At 38.4% G+C, this 18,248-nt stretch overlaps 1 protein-coding gene across 1 annotated transcript in view; it reads right to left on the bottom strand.

The window, feature by feature from the left end:
• The window catches only part of PREX2 (phosphatidylinositol-3,4,5-trisphosphate dependent Rac exchange factor 2), a 288,257-nt gene that overhangs the window by 163,582 nt on the left and 106,427 nt on the right, over positions 1–18,248 (bottom strand). The window contains exons 8-11 of the mRNA XM_004274946.3: positions 17,770–17,873; positions 13,086–13,235; positions 10,115–10,259; positions 6,829–6,929 (exon numbers count right to left, since the gene is read on the bottom strand). Coding sequence (XP_004274994.1) covers positions 6,829–6,929; positions 10,115–10,259; positions 13,086–13,235; positions 17,770–17,873 — 500 coding nt within the window. The remainder of the gene's footprint in view (positions 1–6,828; positions 6,930–10,114; positions 10,260–13,085; positions 13,236–17,769; positions 17,874–18,248) is intronic.

Below are 18,248 nucleotides of genomic sequence, written 5' to 3'. Positions count from 1 at the left end.
CAAAGTCAAGCAAAAAGTGCCCTTCGAACAGCAGATACTCCAACTAGTGAGTTATAATTTGACTCTCAGCCCCAGAAGTGAATTTTAGCATTTATCTGTCTTATCCCACAGCGATCAGGCCAAGACCACACATATACCAATCTTGACCATTTATCCTGTGTTTAGATCTTCAGAGTAGATTAGATAAATTCAGTATGTAACTGATTTCAAAATTTTAACAGTTTTCTTACACTGACAAATGCTTTTGTTACACGTCACTTAATTTTTTTTTTCCTCAGTGGAAAATGAGAGTGGTCAACCTTCACTTCCATCCTTAAGATAAGACTTTCCATTCATAAAGACTCCTACTAAACTTTCTCTCAAGTTTCCTTTTATTCTAGGTAGTCTGATAAAAAAAAAAAAAACTGTTCTAGAAAGGAAAAACCTCAAATTAAATCTCAAAGAGTTTACATTTAAATGTTTTATTTACAGGGAATGAAAAATTTGCAGAAGAGATAATTTGTTGCAATGGGCTCTATTTTCATGATTACATAGAAGACTTTGACCTTTACTTTTTGCTAAAAATGTTGAAGGGGGAGAAAAATCTGTCAGAATTCTCATGAACTACATTGGTGAATCCAGAATAAAGCCAAGAGACTTGTAACACACACACACACACACACACACATATACACATACACACACACACACATACACACACACACACACACACACACACACACACACACACATATGCAAAGTTTCAGCAATTTCACCCTCATCTATCCAAACCAAATGCATGGCTTGCAGCCATAAAACTGAGACAGGCTTGCTGCCAAAAAGGGACAGACAACACAACTTTTGGCATCTTTTTTCCAGATTAAGCCAAAAAGAAAGAAAAGCATATGTGAAAGAAAAATAAAATCGGAAGAAATATTTTGAAATCCTATGGCATGTTTCAAGACCAGTTATTTATTTCTCCTGTGCAATCTACCTATTCCCATTTTTATCCCTTAAGAGTCATTGAAATAAGTTATTATATTGATGTTCCAAAATTCAAGGAAACTTGGGCCCAAAGGTATCTTGCCACAATAAAACAAGTGGTGTTTCAACCTGTTCAAAATAGAATGCTTCACTGTAAGGTAAACTCTTGTGACTTTGCTAGTGAATCTTGGGCTAATCTGCAACTCTACGCTGTTGCCTTGGAAAAACAGTGAATAGTTCTGCATACAAATCCACTCCCCCAACTTCTCGAGCATGGAAAATGGGTTTATTAGCTGATGAGAAAGGTTGCTGAATGACATCTTTTAAACAACTCTGTGATGCTGGATATTACCAGGGATGTACTGGTAAATGATGAACAGCTTGCTCTCTAGTGTTGTGGAAGAAGGAGCACTGATGTGTAACATTCGCCAGTTTCCACGGTATCAAATACTCCCACGCTGGCCAATTTCCAGCTACCAAAATAAAGTCACTGAACACAGAATGAGATGTGCAGTGACACATTATTATTTAGTATTTCCACCACACAAAAATAATAGACATAAGTAACACCACGACCATAGATAACAATAAAATGTAGTAAAATAATTAGGAAGTGATGAGTTCTAAGGGTATAGTACCTTTGTTTATAATATAATTTAGGTACTTATATGTTTATATAATTTAATTTTAATAATAGCTGTGCTTAACTACAAGCTTGCAATTTATTTAAACATTTAATCACCAGCTCTCTACAGCTTTGACCAGCCAACTTCAGCACACCACTGGCTATAATGAATGAGCTCTCTGAATTCCCACATAAGCATTTATAATGTAAATAATAAAGCCAGACAAGAAGAACATTATCAACATATCACAGAGAAAGCATATGTTGCCTCAACCCAAGAATTCCCAGTACAGCAAGGCTTTGCCTCTGATGAAGTTCTCAACGATATTTGCAATGTGAATAATAGCATTAACAGTCAACTTTTTTTTTTTTTTTTTTTGCTGGCTCTTTATAAAACAGATGGCTCATTCAACTTTATTTTAGGAATTCTATTTTCACTAAAATGCAGCTGGAACCACATACTAATGAAACTAGCCTGCTTGGCCCATATTTCTTCATTCTAATAAAATTATTAATGTGAAATTGCATAATATGTTCTCTTATCCTAGGCTTGGGAGAATCTCTATTAGTTAACTTTGGACACTAAAAAAAAAAAGGTTACTTCCAGCAACAAAAGTTCTGTATACCAGATCGGACATTACAACTGATCAGATCCTGATAGCAGTAACAGCACAGGCCACTGAAATCAAACTGTGACCAACAGGACTTTTAATACAGGGTACTCAGTGCTAAATTTCTCAGAAAAAGAGTTAAGCAGGTTATAAATATCATTGTTCAAAAAGATTTCAATTCTTTTAAGTTAAATAATAAAGTGTCCTTGAATTTGAAATTTCAGAATAAATTTTAATACAGAATTTACTACTTTCTTTTCAAAATTGTATTACTGGAAAAGGTGGTGTCTGAGGAAGGGGAGGAAAGTTGATTAGGACTGAAATTCTGATATCCGTTCCAAAAAAAAAATCTTATGCTGTTGAATTTTTCTCTTTTAAGAGGAGGCAATTAAAATATTTTGAGACATATGTTAACAAAATAAGTAAGGGTGGTTCTCTCTGTGATTCCTTCCAGATCTTTCAGCAGTCCTGAACTGAAAAGGTCAGACTCTAGAGTACTATGTTCATGAAGAGACTGAATAAATATTATTCCAACTCCACTTTGTACTAACTTAAAATTGACTTGAATGTGTCTGCCTAGCTACGCATGTCTTCAGGGAAAGTAACAACAGTTTTGTTATTGTAAAGTAAGTAAAATTCCACCCATAATAGTTGTCTTCAATTTTCAGAACCTAATTCATTAAGTAAACGAGCAACTCTTCCTCATACAATTGCTGGATCACCTGTGTTGAAAGATGAAAGCAAGAGTGGATGGGTGACTTGAAAATAATCTTACAGCTCCTCTGAAAGGATAACCTCTCCTTGCGCCTTGACCTTTCCAGCTTTGGGAATAAAGCTTCTCTAATATCCTGTTATCTGTTACGAGGTACCTCATAGTCAAAAAGGAAAATACTGTGACAAACTTAGCATAGCTCTTTCTAGAATATAGTTAAGTAATCCCATAGAAGTACAAAAACTTACATATCCATAATTTTTTAAACAATTTAATAGCAGTATCTATTGTTGACAGATAGCTTTAAACCATTTTTTTCTGTTATTTCTAATTCATAAAAGATTAAAGTGACTCAAATTAACAACAGAAGTCACAATAACCTCAACTGAAAACAGAAATGTTAAAAGTGATTTTTGTGACTATTATGTGCTGATATCATTGTAAAACATTAACAAATAAATATAATGATTACTCTGTCTTTCATATGATTTCATAGATCTTATATTGACCCAGGAGCTAAGCCTCAGGGGCAGAAATTGGGTATTTTTTTACCAAATTGGTTTAGCTTTTGTTTTTCCTGCATATGCATGTACAGGACACTTCTAGGAGCCTCTTGCAGCCAAGGGTGACCACATATCTGAGTTGTGCCCACGGACATGTGCACAAAAGTGATGCACAATGGGAAGGGTACAAACCCATTTAAAACAAACAAGAAACTCCACCCTTCCTTCAAGGTGACCTTTAGGAGCACTGTATTGAAGATGGAAGAGCTTCTGTTGGGCACCAAAAACCCTGCATGAAGCAGGGTGCCACCACCTCATCCTCCACCACTGACTGAACTGTACATGAGTGACAAATTAGCTTCTATAATGTAAGCCACTGTATTGGGGAGGTTTATTTGTTACAGCAGCTAGTGTTAACCAATACAATTTTCCTTCTCAATAGTCCTTGCAAAAAATTAGTTCTCCCATCCTAGTAGATTTCTGTCTTGTCTGAAAGGAAATATTCCAGCAGCTGGATTTCTTGATGGACAAGCTAAAAAGATAGGCTTAAAACGATTAGACCGTAAGAAAAAAAAAGGTCAAGGGTTCATATTTACATACCTTCATGTACCTGGCATAATATCTTACACGTAGAATGAAGGAAAGAATCAGTAAGGAAAGGAGTAAATAAAAGGTATCCATGAACAGATTTTCCCTTCCTTGCTCTATTGGTAATACACAGGCCCTGGAAGTACACAGTCTGAATGGGAAAAGAATAATCACTTCTGAAGGTCAATGATTGTATACAAAACCTCTTTACATGCCACCTACTTCAGCTTTAATAGATTGCAGGATAAAACAAGTACAGTCCATTCTTGTCCCAAGTATATACTTGGTCATGGGGTTAGAAGAAGGGAAAGAGGAGCATAAAGAGGAAAGCCATCTAACTCAACATCTTTTCATTTTTACTTATAAGATACTGGATGACGCTTCTTAGCATACTAGATGCTAAATGGTGTTTTAATGGCATTAATGAACCAAGTACAAAACCAAATACAATTTATCAACATTATCTGCTCAAAATATATTTATTCACTCACTCAGCAAATAATTTATTAAGCACCTATATGTGCTGGGCATTCTAGGTGTTTGTTGTATATTACACAAGGCTCCTGTTCTCACGGTGCTTATATTTTGACTGCAGTCTAGAGTAGGGATGGGAGATAAAGAGAGAAATATTAAAGAAAGAAACAAAACAACATGATAATTTCAGAGAGTGATAAGTAGTACATGAAGAAAATTTCAAAAATTTAAGAAGTAGTTTATTGGAATAACGGGACTGGGTAGGATTCTAAAAGGCAGAGTGTCATGGAAGATGAGTCATAACACAGAGACTTTTGTCGTTTCATTCACTGCTGTGTCTCCAGCACCTAGAAAGGTCACTGGCATATACTAGAAATTAATAAGCAATTGTTGATTGAGAACAGCAAGAGCAAAGATCCTAAATGGGGAATCATCTTGGAGTGTTCAAAGAAGAGACAGGGCTTCCCTGGTGGCGCGGTGGTTGGGGGTCCGCCTGCCGATGCAGGGGACATGGGTTCGTGCCCCGGTCCGGGAGGATCCCGCATGCCGCGGAGCGGCTGGGCCCGTGAGCCATGGCCGCTGAGCCTGCGCGTCCGGAGCTTGTGCTCCGCAACGGGAGAGGCCACAACAGTGAGAGGCCCAAGTACAGCAAAAAAAAAAAAAAAAAAAAAAAAAAAAGAAGAGACAGAAGATCAGGGTGGCCCCAGCGTAATGAGTTAGGTACAGCACTATGTGATAACTCAGAGAGGAAGTCAGGGGCCCTATCATGTAGGGCCTTGTGGGCCATGGTAAGAGATTTAGGTAAGATGTCTGGACTTTTCTTTAAGTTTAATGAGAAGCTAGTAGATGCCTGTAAGCAGGAGAGCACCTGAATCTTATATACGTCTTAAAAGGTCTCTTCAGCCATTACCTGGAGAGTGTTCTATGGGGATGGAGGACAAATGTGGAAGCAAGGACAGAGAAGGTGGTGACTGAGAAGAAGGTGGAGATCCTGGAAGGGAGAGCGGTGGTCTAACTAGAGACCTGTTTGGTGGTAGGTGCCAGGGGATTCCTATCTGGGTAGATGGTGGTACATTATATTGGCAGCATCTACTGTGGTGGGGAAAAATTTGGAGGATTTAGTTTGTTTTCACCTCACTCTAATTTGGAAAAAAAAAATGAACATCAAAACACCACAGCCAAATACCCATATTTATTCATAGTTCCCTGCCTTTTTCTCCTCTCCCACATTTTGCATTAGAAATTCTTCAAGCTTTTATTCTTAGTCCCATGATCATTGCTTTCTTGTTTTTTGTTTGTTTGTAGTCTCTTATCGATGTGCTAAGAACTTCATGCTCTCTTGAAATGATTCCCAAATCTGACCCTCACGCTCTCTCTACCCCGAGTGTTACACCCACACATTCTCAACCTCTTGCTGAACGCTCCCCCGCAGATTTTTCATACCCAATCCACCGCAAACCCTTCACCTTCCCCCCAATGCTCGTCCTCTTGAATTAGCTATGTCTGTCATCCAGACAAAAAGCTCAGAATAATCTGATCTCACCCCTCACTCTTCACCTCCTAAGTCCAAACAGACATCAAATACGCTGTCTCAGCTTCTCCAGAATTTCTTGAATGGGTCCCTCTCATCATGCCATGGACACGGCCCTGGTCCTTTCCCTCCTGGGGAAGGAAGGGTCCCCATGGGCAGGGATCTCTGTAATCTCTAACTCTCCACTCATCTGTTATCTCCAAAATCAAGATCTGGTCACTCCTCTGTCTCCAGATGCCCATCACCTCCTCATGTCCCTCAGAAGAAGCCCCACATACACAGCCAGCAAGTTAAAATCTGCTGGGATCAGGTGTTTGCCTACCTTTCTCACCACACCCCTCGTCCCAGCATATTCATCTGTGAAGGATACGGTCCTGCCACGTGAGACTCTGACTTAGTTCTGAAGAGGCCACCGTGAACCTTCCCACTCCCGTGTCTGAGTGCTACTACTTCCTCAGGGTGGAATGTCCTTCTGTCTTCTGTCCTTGTCAGGGTTCCATTCATTCTACAATGCCCAGCACTAAGGCCAATTCCCTCACAAAGCATTCCAGATACTCTAGTTAGAACTCGTCGTTCCTTCCTCTTCAGTCCCACGTCACTTGCCTGGAATTCTGTGTTGGAACTGTCTGTTTCAAGTTAAATATATCACCATAAACCCATACTCCCTGAAACAATATTCTGTATAGATGAGGCACTCAAAGATGTTGGAAAAAACATAAGCATCCTATAATGTGGAGAAGTTTTATAAACTAAACTGATCGATGCAATGAAGATACACGTAATTTGTGGATAAATAAACAGGCGATTAATAAAATAATTACCATGATGGATGATTCCGTTTTCTAACAATGCTTGTCCCAAGTGAACACCTTCCTCAGGCCTGTGAATCTCTCCAATTTCCAACAGCCATGACACAAATTCACTGCAACAGAAATCCAATGAAGGTAAATCATTAATTTTTTCCCCCCAGGAAGTCTATCCTTACCATGCATTTATCAAGCAGCTATGGAAGGAGTCTCAAAATATAAAGGAATGCTTGCAGTGCATTTCACATACATGGTTTTCACATATGCAAGGCCCACAGATATAAATTGGACTCTATTCTAGAAAACTCATGTCCATACATTCAGACTTACCTAAGCTATACTTAATAACTATTCAGCTTATTGAGACCTTTAGTAAACACAAAGGGAAAATTCTAAAGTAGCTTTAACTATAGGTTATTACATGGGCATTGTTTTTAAGTCACTAAATATATGGTAATTTGTTTTGCAGCAATAGAAAACTGATACACACCAAAAGACACAGAAAAGTCTGACTACCTTGTTTTCAAATTTTAAAATTACTTGGTAAATTCATTGTTATATCTAAACTGTCATCCATAAGGAATACTCCAACACGAAACCAACCGTCAGAACTGTCTATCGCACACATCTGATGTGGCTGAGAAAGGCCACTGAGGACCACAGCTCACATCTTTCAGCATTTCGGGAGAGGATGGGGGGCCCCAGCATCTCAGATAAGAGAGGTGATGTTTTGTAACACTTAGGAGAGCTTCAGCTCAGTACTGATTTTTTTTATGGCCATGTGGTATCATTAGGAGAACACTAAATACAGAGACTTATTACAATAAAATATTTAATCATGCTCATATTTAAAAAGCTAACATTCGAACTCTTATATTAACTAATGAGTATATTTTAGAATGGTTTTATTTTTTGCACAGAGGCCAGAGGAGCAAAGCTATGGAAAGTGTCAGGAAATTACTTTTCCATTTATTTCAAAACTAAAAGCAACACATATGGTAAAGCCAAATAACGAAGGGATACAGAAATTCAAAAATGGATGTCTAGTCTACAATGCACATTTTAAGGCAGAAGAAGTTGTTAAAGTTCTTTATATGCTTCTATTAAATAAGAACGATCCAAAAGAAAGAAAATAAAAGTAAAGTAGAATATAGTATAGCGGTTAAGATCACGTACTTTGCAATAAAACAACCTGGATTCAAATCCTGTTTCTGTCTCTACCTGCTGCGTGATGTTGGGTTAGTAAATTTAGCTCTCTAAGCTTCAGGTTTTTTCCTCAATGACATAGAATTAATAAGACTATCAACCCCATAGTGCTGTCCTGGAGTTAAACGTAATAGTGTGGGTAAAGGGTTAATAAAACCCCTTCTTCAATAAGGACAAATTTGACCCTGGGTTAGCTTTGTAGCTCTGCTTCCCTAGAAACCTGATGAAGGTCGGGTGTCAGCTGTGTAACCAGGCAGCACTGCTTGTGGTAAAAATGGCTTCTGATGGCTCAACTCCATACTTATAAATATATGGTGAGAAGCCATAGCCTGGTATGACTCTCTTGTAAGTGGGCACGTGATCTGGGGACCCTGGAAGTTATGCCCATGAAGCTGTTACGAGAAAGAGCGTCTTCTTTGCAACATGGGACTTAGAAACCAAGAGGGGCTCACAAGCTGCTCTTTCCTTTGCACAAGAACCTTCACTTGGGGCACAGCCAACACAAGCAACTCTAGCTTGCTGGCAGCTGTGTGTCCTGCTGGGAGCACCACCCTACTGAAGAAGAGGCCCCCGGCTGCCCTGAAAGCACTGGGTTTCCTGGCCTGTATTCTAACGGGGTTGGGATTGGTGTGGCCTATGGTGAGCTTGTGTGTCTGCATAACTAATTAAGAAGACATGCTAGAATATAATGAACACTGCTGTAGAGTAAATCCTAAGAGTCAGCACAGGGAAAAAAATGGTTTTCTATTTCTTTAACTTTGTATCTAAATGAGATAATGGATGTTCACTAAAGTTACTGTGGTAAACCTTTCATGATGTATGTAAGTCAAATCATTATGCTGCACACCTTAAACTTATACAGTGCTGTATGTCAACTGTATCTCAATAAAACTGGAAGAAAAGAAAAAAAACAAGACATTCTGGTAGGTATTACAGGTAAGCACTACAATCATTTCCATTGTTAGAGAGGAAAGAGAAATTTAACTCTCCCCAGTCTCTCAACTAGCCAGTGGCAGGACCAGATTTGAGTGGGGACAGTCTGATTGTGAAGTCTGGGCTATGAACTACCTCTCCAGTCTACTTTTATAGCATTGACACTGGCATTTACTAGCTGTATGAACGTGGGCTAGTCACACTCCCTGATCACTAGTTTCTGAATCTTTAAAAACTATAAGGTTTTTTGGGCTTCCCTGGTGGCACAGTGGTTGAGAGTCCGCCTGCCGATGCAGGCGATGCGGGTTCGTGCCCCGGTCCGGGAAGATCCCACATGCCGCGGAGCGGCTGGGCCCGTGAGCCATGGCTGCTGAGCCTGCGCGTCCGGAGGCTGTGCTCCGCAACGGGAGAGGACACAACAGTGAGAGGTCCACGTACCGCAAAAAATAAAAATTAAAAAAAAATACGGTTTTTAACTCCTAAGTATGTACTGGAGGATTGGAAATAATTATCGAAGAAGCCAGCACAAAGGCTGCCCTAAGCAGAGCTACCTGAAGGCATCCCCCCACCTGCTTAACCCACCAGGGACTCCCACTTGCAGCCGTGCAGTCGGCTACAGAAACCAAAGGACATACAATCAATCTGCTCTGGGCTGAACAACCAAGCGACCTCCTTGCCTGTTCCTGTGTGCCTGGCCCCTCGCGTGACCCACTTTTTCAGACTCTCCATCTATATCCCTTCATCCTTAGCCCAGCTGTCTAAATTCTGAATTAATTGGTAGTGTAGACTGTGTGCCCTTCAGTGTAACTGACTCTCAGGTCCTGTATTCATGTCCTTGCCGGACTCTGTCCCTACAGGCAAACCCGCCTGCCATCCCGCCCCTGCCTGACCCCAGCCTCTGCTTCACCCCTGAAACACATTATATCAGAAATTACTGAGGTCGTGGATGAATGGATGAATGCCTTAACTTTTCTGGTCAGGATTCCTGGCTCTATGTCTACTCCCTCATCCCACTATGGCCCAGGAAATGCTGATAGTAAAGAAAGATTCAAAAACACTTAGGAGAATATTTTTTAGAGAAAAATGAGTGACTAAAAGAAAGTTAACACACGAGATCATGAAAATATGAAAGAAATACATGCACCCGGACTACCAACCCTACCTTCCAAGAAAGCATTTAGGGAACGTAGTCAGTTTTCTTTTTCTGTCTTTGATCAGATTTCCTTGTTTGCACATCATTTTATAAAGTTTCTCACCCTGTTCAGAGATCATTACCCAGGTGTCTTGCTCCATTCCTAATTTTAAACCTATCGAAAATGAAACACAGGACAGGTAACTGAAAAAGTCTCTTCATACGTTCATGCCTTCATTAAACAAACATTCATTGTGTGTCTACCATGTGCTGGGGGCTGTGGATACAGAGCTCCTATGATAGGGCCCTGGTTGTCAAGAAGCTCATAGGGTACCAGGGAGACAGTCAGGGCAAGATGCCCGGGGCATCTGTGGGCAAACTGTGCCCCAGAGGCAAACAGTTTGGCCAGCGGAGGAAGAACAGCTGTATCTCAGACGCTACAGTTTGGCCAGCGGAGGAAGAACAGCTGTGTCTCAGACGCTACTGAACCCCTTCTGTAGGACTAGATCTGCGCAGCTGGACACAGGGGCCCTGGAGACAGCCTTAGAGGGAAAACTGTGCTACAGCAGAGACATATTCAGAGAACTTCGCCTCTATCTGAGAACAATAGGAAAAGTTTCACAGAAGGGCTGTGTTTGAATGCACGGGTATGAACAGGATTTCCAGAGAGAGAAAGTATTCACGAGGGCCTCTGAGGGATGCAGCACGGAGCCCTGGGTTTCAGGTGACAGGACAGGAGGTGGATGGAGGGGTGAGCAGGGTCCATACTCAACTGCAGTCTCAGCGTATTTCACTCCTTCTCTACTGGGAGAACATCTACGTGTTTTAAACCGGAGGGAGGGGGAAAGCAGAGTCATGAAGGAAAGGAAGTTTTGTTGCTTTGGAAACAAAGCTCAGAGGACAGTGTAGGGGACAAACTGAAAGCGGGAGGGTTTAAAAAGAGGGAGACAATTAAGAGGGACCCGCCGAAGTTCAGGGAAGCTCAAGTCTCTGTAAACAATAGCAGGTTTGGAAGTTCAAGTGGAGTCCAAGGGGCAGCTGATTAAGTGGGCATGGAGCTCCAGAGAGACGACAAGGCTGGACATAAAGATTGAGAACCTGGCAGTGCAGAGTGGAAGTTAATCTGATGGGAAGAGACAACGCAGGCAAGGAAGTTTAGAGGTGACCAGTGCCAAAGGGGAAATCCTGGGAACACTGACAATCAGCAAATGGGACTGATGAAGAACTGTGGCAGAGAAGAAGAAATTCTTGGATTATTTTTAGTCTTCTAGCTACTAAATTCCTTACTGAAATTTTATTCCTTACTATGGAGAAGCCATTAACATTGGTCAGTAATAGTGAATAAGAGTAGAGCCTGTTGGGGCTTCCCTGGTGGCGCAGTGGTTGAGAGTCCGCCTGCCGATGCAGGGGACACGGGTTCGTGCCCCGGTCCGGGAAGATCCCACATGCCGCAGAGCGGCTGGGCCCTTGAGCCATGGCCGCTGAGCCTGCGTGTCCGGAGCCTGTGCTCCGCAGTGGGAGAGGCCGCAACAGTGAGAGGCCCGTGTACCACAAAAAAAAAAAAAGAATAGAGCCTGTTAACATAAGCAGAGTTATAGAATGTGCTTTCTTTCTTCCTTTTTTTTTTTTTTTTTGTTATGCTATTTGAATTGACTGCTAGATTCAATAAAACTTAAAGAGCCAATTATGCATTCATGATCTCTGTTTTAAATTTTTCTGTCTGGTTCTTCATCTAAGATCAATCAAAGGAGTAAGTATTTTTAAATGTTTTGGAGATACTTATAAAAAGGTATGCTATGCATATTTTAATCAAGGTAGAAACTCTCTACACCCTTCATGGGGAAATACCTAAAGATGGAGGAAGCAACTTTTTGTGTTCCAAAATTTTGTCACCAATGAGATATTTTACATCTAGATCTCTGAGAAAAGGAATAAACACTGTCACGTTTCTCATCAATTATTTGGTAAAGAAAATAGTAGTTATACAAGCATTTCTATTTCCTAGCTGAATTACAGAAATACGAGTACTTGCAGATAAACTTCATACAACTGAGTATCACCAGACCAAATACTGTTTGCAAACCTTGATAAAAACATGAAGTGAATTTGAGCTAGGCCTCCTTGTGTGAACAAGCTCCTTACTGAGTTACATTACATTCTGTGGCATTGTAACAATATTAAAAAGTTAATATTCATCCAAATTGCCTTATTTTATAATTAGAATACCAAAATATGTGGCCTAGGAATTTTCAGTGTACTGTTAAATATACAGGGAGCAATTGTTGCAGGCCCCACAGCACTGCATTATATTATTAAATCATGTTTCTTAAAGGAAAACTCTATGATGATGCTTCAGAAATGGCAAGAATAAAGTGCAAAGAAAACGGAACAAATTTTAAAGCAGAAACTATTTGCTGTAAATTGAATGTCTGTGTGCCCCCAAATTCCATATGTTGAATCCTAATGCCCAATGTGATGGCATTAGGAGGTAGGGTCTTTGGGGATTAGCTCATGAGGGTGGAGTCCTCATGAATGGGATTAGTGCCCTTATTAAGGAGACCCCAGAGAGCTTTCATCCCTTCTGCTAGGTGAGGACACAGTGAGAAGATGGCCATCCATGAACCAGGAAACAGCCCTCACTGGCTACTGAACTTCGGCCTTCCCAGCCTCCAGAACTGTGATAAATGAATATCTGTTGTTTATAAGCCACCCAGTCTAGGGTAATCTGTTAACAGTAGCCTCAGTAGACTAAGACATTATTTAAAAGACACCACTAGCCACGATATAATTATTTTGCTAACTATATAAGGTTTTCTTTTACTTTATTTCAGTAACAACATTGGAAGTATTCAAAAAGTATTTTAGCCTGGCCTTACATCACATAGTTAATCTAAGTGAACATCAGACATCATCTACTTTCTCATAACTTTTGCCCATTTTCTGCTTTCTTGTTAAATTGGAACCTTCACAAAGTATAATAATGCCCAATTCATACACCCACCTTTCCGCCGTTCTCTTTCTTTCAAAATAGCTTCAAACCATTCATGTTTCTCTTCAGGTGTTTTTGCCATACACACAAACCATTTATTTTTGGCTGTGTTATGTATTTTCCACCCATTAACAACAATGTGTCCACTGCTGTGGAAGTCAGCTGAAAATTAATAGGTAAAGGTGAATGAACAGATATAACATATATTCGAGTAATGCACTCATTCAAAAAAGGTCCAAAACCATGGAATTCTTCAAAATACCTTTGCTTTATATATGTGTATTGAAGACCATACAAATTTTAAAACTTGAAGAAACATTTATATATTAAGTGCAGTCAGAACATTTCTAACTCACAACATTAACATATTACAGGAAATTAACCACCCAAATTCATTAACATTCCTTTCCTCAATGTCCAAAAATATTGTTCAAGTTCCTAAAGCAATAAAACTTTTTTTTAAGATTTTTTTTTAACATGGACCATTTCAAAAGTCCACATAAAAAGAATTTATTGAATTTGTTACAATACTGCTTCTGCTTTATGAAAGAAAAAATTCTTCTTTGAGTGTGAATTCACATTTGTCTTTTTCTAGATCTCACCATAATTTTGGCTAAACTGACATCCTGGATTTGAAAATGTCATCAGCAAACCCTTTCTGGCAGCTCCCTACCTAACGGCAGACAGAGAATAGACATTAATTGTAACCAGTCTTTACTGGCATGAGAGTCTGCAAAGCAAAGATTTCAAGACAGAAACACATACAACAAATGCCTGAATCAGCATCTGCATCAATTAAAGTGACATCTTCCATTGTCTCCCCCGAGAGACACTAAGAAGCTATGGTGGATTATAGGAGGTAAGCCGCAGAACATAAAAGGTCGTGGCACTACACCTGTTTTTGTTGTTTGTTTCTTTTGATCTATTTTATTTGCTAAGTTCTGAGTAGAGGAAGAAATGGTTTGGTACTCATTCTTCCAAAATCTGGTTCTCATAGTCTTTTAGCTCCAAAATCACCATAAATTATCTGTGAACAGAATGTTCCAAAAATGCATTATCGAATGATTCTGTCTAGGTGGGAGAGAGGGCTACTTTAAAAATTCCAGGTTACATTTGAGCCAGGATAGGATTATATTATATATATCATATATTAGTTAGATATTCTTCTAGCCATAATCTCATGAATACTCAATAACAATTTCTGTTAATACAGAGATTTAACCTGACAGAGGATTTTCCCTTTTAAAGAAATTACCATCTGTTTTTAAAAGGAATTTTTGTACTTTTCTTCTTACCTTTACACATTTAATTCATATTCACAATGCATACCAAATAGCAGAACCTAATAATACACATCAGATAAGCATCACTGGAATTAGTAAGGTAATAAAAATTATTATTGTAGTTCCTCATTAGGCCACCATCCCTCCTTAATATCTATAAAAATAACCAACTGAGAATTTATTATAAATTGCTGGAAAAAAAGAACAAATTATACGTGTTTCCACACCTCCCTCCCACAAGCTGTCACCTTACAAGGCCAGTATCACAAACAAGAACAAGCTCTTCAGATTCTCTCCCCTCTTCGAAAACCAGGCAAAGATTGCTAAGTGAACCGTAGCACTGCAGCTTAAAAGATCCCACATTCCCACTAGCGTTATTACCCCTTTACCCATACCCTAGACGAAGAAAACCACAAGAGCCACATGCAGCCTGCAGTAATAAAACATCAGACTTACTTTAAAATGAGCATAATGTATTCCGCCCACAGAACATAGGGGATCTCAAGTTCAAGTGCCAAACTCACCAGAGTGATGCTTCTGACCTTGTAGAGTATGTGCCCTGGGCAAGCCACCTCTGTAACCTTCCTTTCCTCCTGGGATTACTTAGGTCTGACACTGCCCTGTTCACACCCCGCTGACTTTTCCTCCAATATTTTTCATTAGCAGCCATTTCTCAGCTCAAAAGCCTTTGGTAGCTCACCACTGAATCAAGTTAACACATGTAGGGTTGCTTTAGAGATTCTCCCTAGATTGACTCCACCCTACTAGCTAACTCCATTTCCCACTACGTTCCACTGTGTTCCCACCACTCTTCTTGTCTGCTGCTTTCCTTCTTGTCCTGAGAATATTCATGTGTCCCCCAGGCCAAGGCTCTCATCAAGCTATCCTGCTCTACTCTCTGCCTCATGGACCCTCACTTCTCTTTAATAGGTACCCACATATTCCAGGAAGACTTGCCTGACCACTCCAGCCTGTGCATTCAAACTTCCCCTGGAAACTGTACAACTGAAGTCAGAACCAGCATGTGATTGCACGTGGCTACTGTTTCATGTACAAAGAGCAAGATCATTAGCTGACTATAAAATCTATTATCTCAATAACAGATTAATTGCTGCATCAATATAAGGTTTTCAAAGAACAGCTGTGTCACCTAATAATTTACAATGAAAGGATAATGTTCCTTTTTAACATTTATGTGCTAGCTGTTCTCTACCATGACAATTTAAAAAATCATAAGCAATTTAAAACACGTATACACACATGTGTATATATATGTATGCACACACATATATGTAATACATACAACAGACCTCAAAATGTAGTATAAGTATTTTGTAACAATATCAGTTACTAAATTATCAATGTTGTACAAAATAAGCAATTTATTTTTATTTATTTCAAAAGACTTAGTGATATATAAACAGCTTCATAATTTTAATAATAGTACCTATCTCAATATCTTCATTTAACAAAATAAGAATTAAACTCATCTATAAAGAACACCTTCATTAAAGATCACAGAAAAGTCCAACAATGCCTTTCCTTAAGTAGGAATTTAAAAATATTTTTTGAATGAAAGAACAAATAATCTATTCATTGCCAGTAAACACAGAAATTTGTAAGTTTCAGTGGATCTAAAATATTAATTTTATAGGAAGTGTCAAGAAGAAATGGAATTAAAACTGTCATTCATTAAGTGTGGAATACCCAAGTTCAACAGTCTCTAGTCACTGACTTTTTTAAAAAAAAAAAAAAGAAAAATCCAAGAGGCAGCCCTGAACAAGTCACTAATTATTTTGAAGCTATCCAGTTTGCAAATTCCTTACTCTTAATTCTGCAAAGCTTTATACAATGAGGTGGGGTTTTTCCAAAACTGATACAACTAACTATAAACCTCATGGGGTAGTCTGGTATCCTTTCAATAACTTGCATTTTAATAAGACGAACAATAGCCAAGTATTGTATTGTTAGGCTAGAAAACAGAAGCAACTGACAATATATTATTTAGAACATCAAGAAATTGGTGTCTAAATAATGTATTTAACCTGAATTCTGGTGATCAACAGTGGGAATGCATAAATTTCTAAGAGAAGTTTTTAAAATTACAATACACTCACATTATAAGTATTTAATGTTGAGAAAATTATTTTTTTAAATAAATGTTTGATTTTGTCAAACAATAAAAGAACATTTTTCTGGCATCCAAAATAACATATGACATTATTTATGGGGAAAAAATGTTTCTAATTTTTCCTTTTAAAACTCTAAAAAGTAGCTTCTCCATTGACCTTTTTAAATTCCCAAAACACTGCCTCAAATTAATAACACTGAAAATTTAAGTGTATCAGAAAACAGCTATTATATTCTCGGTACTCTTTTCAACATTGTAAAGTTATGCCACTTTTTAATTAAGAATGTATTAAATCCAGCTTATGAAACAATACTAGTTGTTAAGGTAACTATGGTTTATCTGTTTAATTGACTGTTATGCAACAATAAAAACTATGTTTATTTGGTAACAAGACATGAAGATAAAGAGGACTATCATTAAGATAATGCTTTTATTTAAATGGAAAAGGATACAAAATTATAAAGTTCATGTTTCAAGTATTTTTTTACCTATGCACCAAAGGAAAATTGAAGACATTTAAAAAAAATTTTCTCATTTATTTATCTTTGGTTGATAAGATTATCTACTACTTTTCACCTATTTTTCTGCAAATTCCAATTTTTTTAATAAGCCAAATTTAGTTTTATAAAAACAATGCATTCAGTATCTTAAATACATTCAAATATTTATATTAAAAATGACAGCTGAACCTTGTCTTTGAAATATCTTTTCAAGAACACCTTAAGAATAAAGAATTTCCATCTTATCCAATTCAAATTTGACTACTGTATTGCAATCTATGGTTTGTCCAACACTGTATTACAGATCACATTTTCTAGAGGTCAAACATTCTCGCCCTCTGTCCAACCACACAAATAAACTAGTAGTCAGGACAGAATACAAATGATCTGGTGCTACTTTTTGAATGGCTTTCCAAGCCTGTACCATGAAAAGTAATTCTAGGAGGTTCAATGCTTTCCTACGATAGCTCTTAAGCTGGACAATTTTAATAGCATCACGATCGAACAAATATGTACATTATGGACATTACTACTACTTTATGACACTCCCAGCTATTTTTGTATCTCTGTGTTTAATGCTAGGGTTTAACATGTTTCAGCCGAATGTAATTTTCCATTTTATGAGTACTCCTCTCCCTTATCTTGCCTTTTTCCTGTGACTGTTCTACCTAACAAAGTATTTCTAAGCTGAAATTCACTGCCAATGAATTATTCAAGTGAAAAGTCTGTCGTACAGGGGAGTTTATTATTGGCATTCCATTTTAAATCTACCAACCACTTACCTGTGCCATCATCCACATTCTCCACCTCCATCACCTCTGTATTGATCCGGCCACGAAAAACGTACCGATGTCCATCGGTAGATGCTTTGCTATTCTTCAACCGTCTTACAATTGAATGAAATCACAAAAACTTGGTTACTAAACTTAATGCAAAGCAGTGTTAAAGCAATAATTCTTTGAAAAAGAGATACCAATTCAGTCAATAATATCAAATGTTAGGCTCTTGGTATTTTTTACTTGTGTCCTCCCATTCATAACAGCACAGGTTGCTCTATAAGATGTGACTTGTGTGCTATTTTTTTAAATAAACTGAAGCTGTAGCCTAAGGACAACATACAGGTAGGAGGGTAAATATGTACTTTTGCTCAATATATGACATCAAAGGTGCCTAATCAAACTCTGACAGACACTAAAAGTTGGTTATTCACAATTTCATTTGATTTATTTCACCTTCATTTCTCATTTTTCAGTAACCAGCT

This window comes from Orcinus orca, chromosome 17 (assembly GCF_937001465.1).
Source record: "Orcinus orca chromosome 17, mOrcOrc1.1, whole genome shotgun sequence".
Lineage (NCBI taxonomy): Eukaryota > Metazoa > Chordata > Mammalia > Artiodactyla > Delphinidae > Orcinus > Orcinus orca.
Note: the sequence above shows the minus strand (reverse complement) of the source record. Positions and strands in the feature narration are given on the sequence as shown.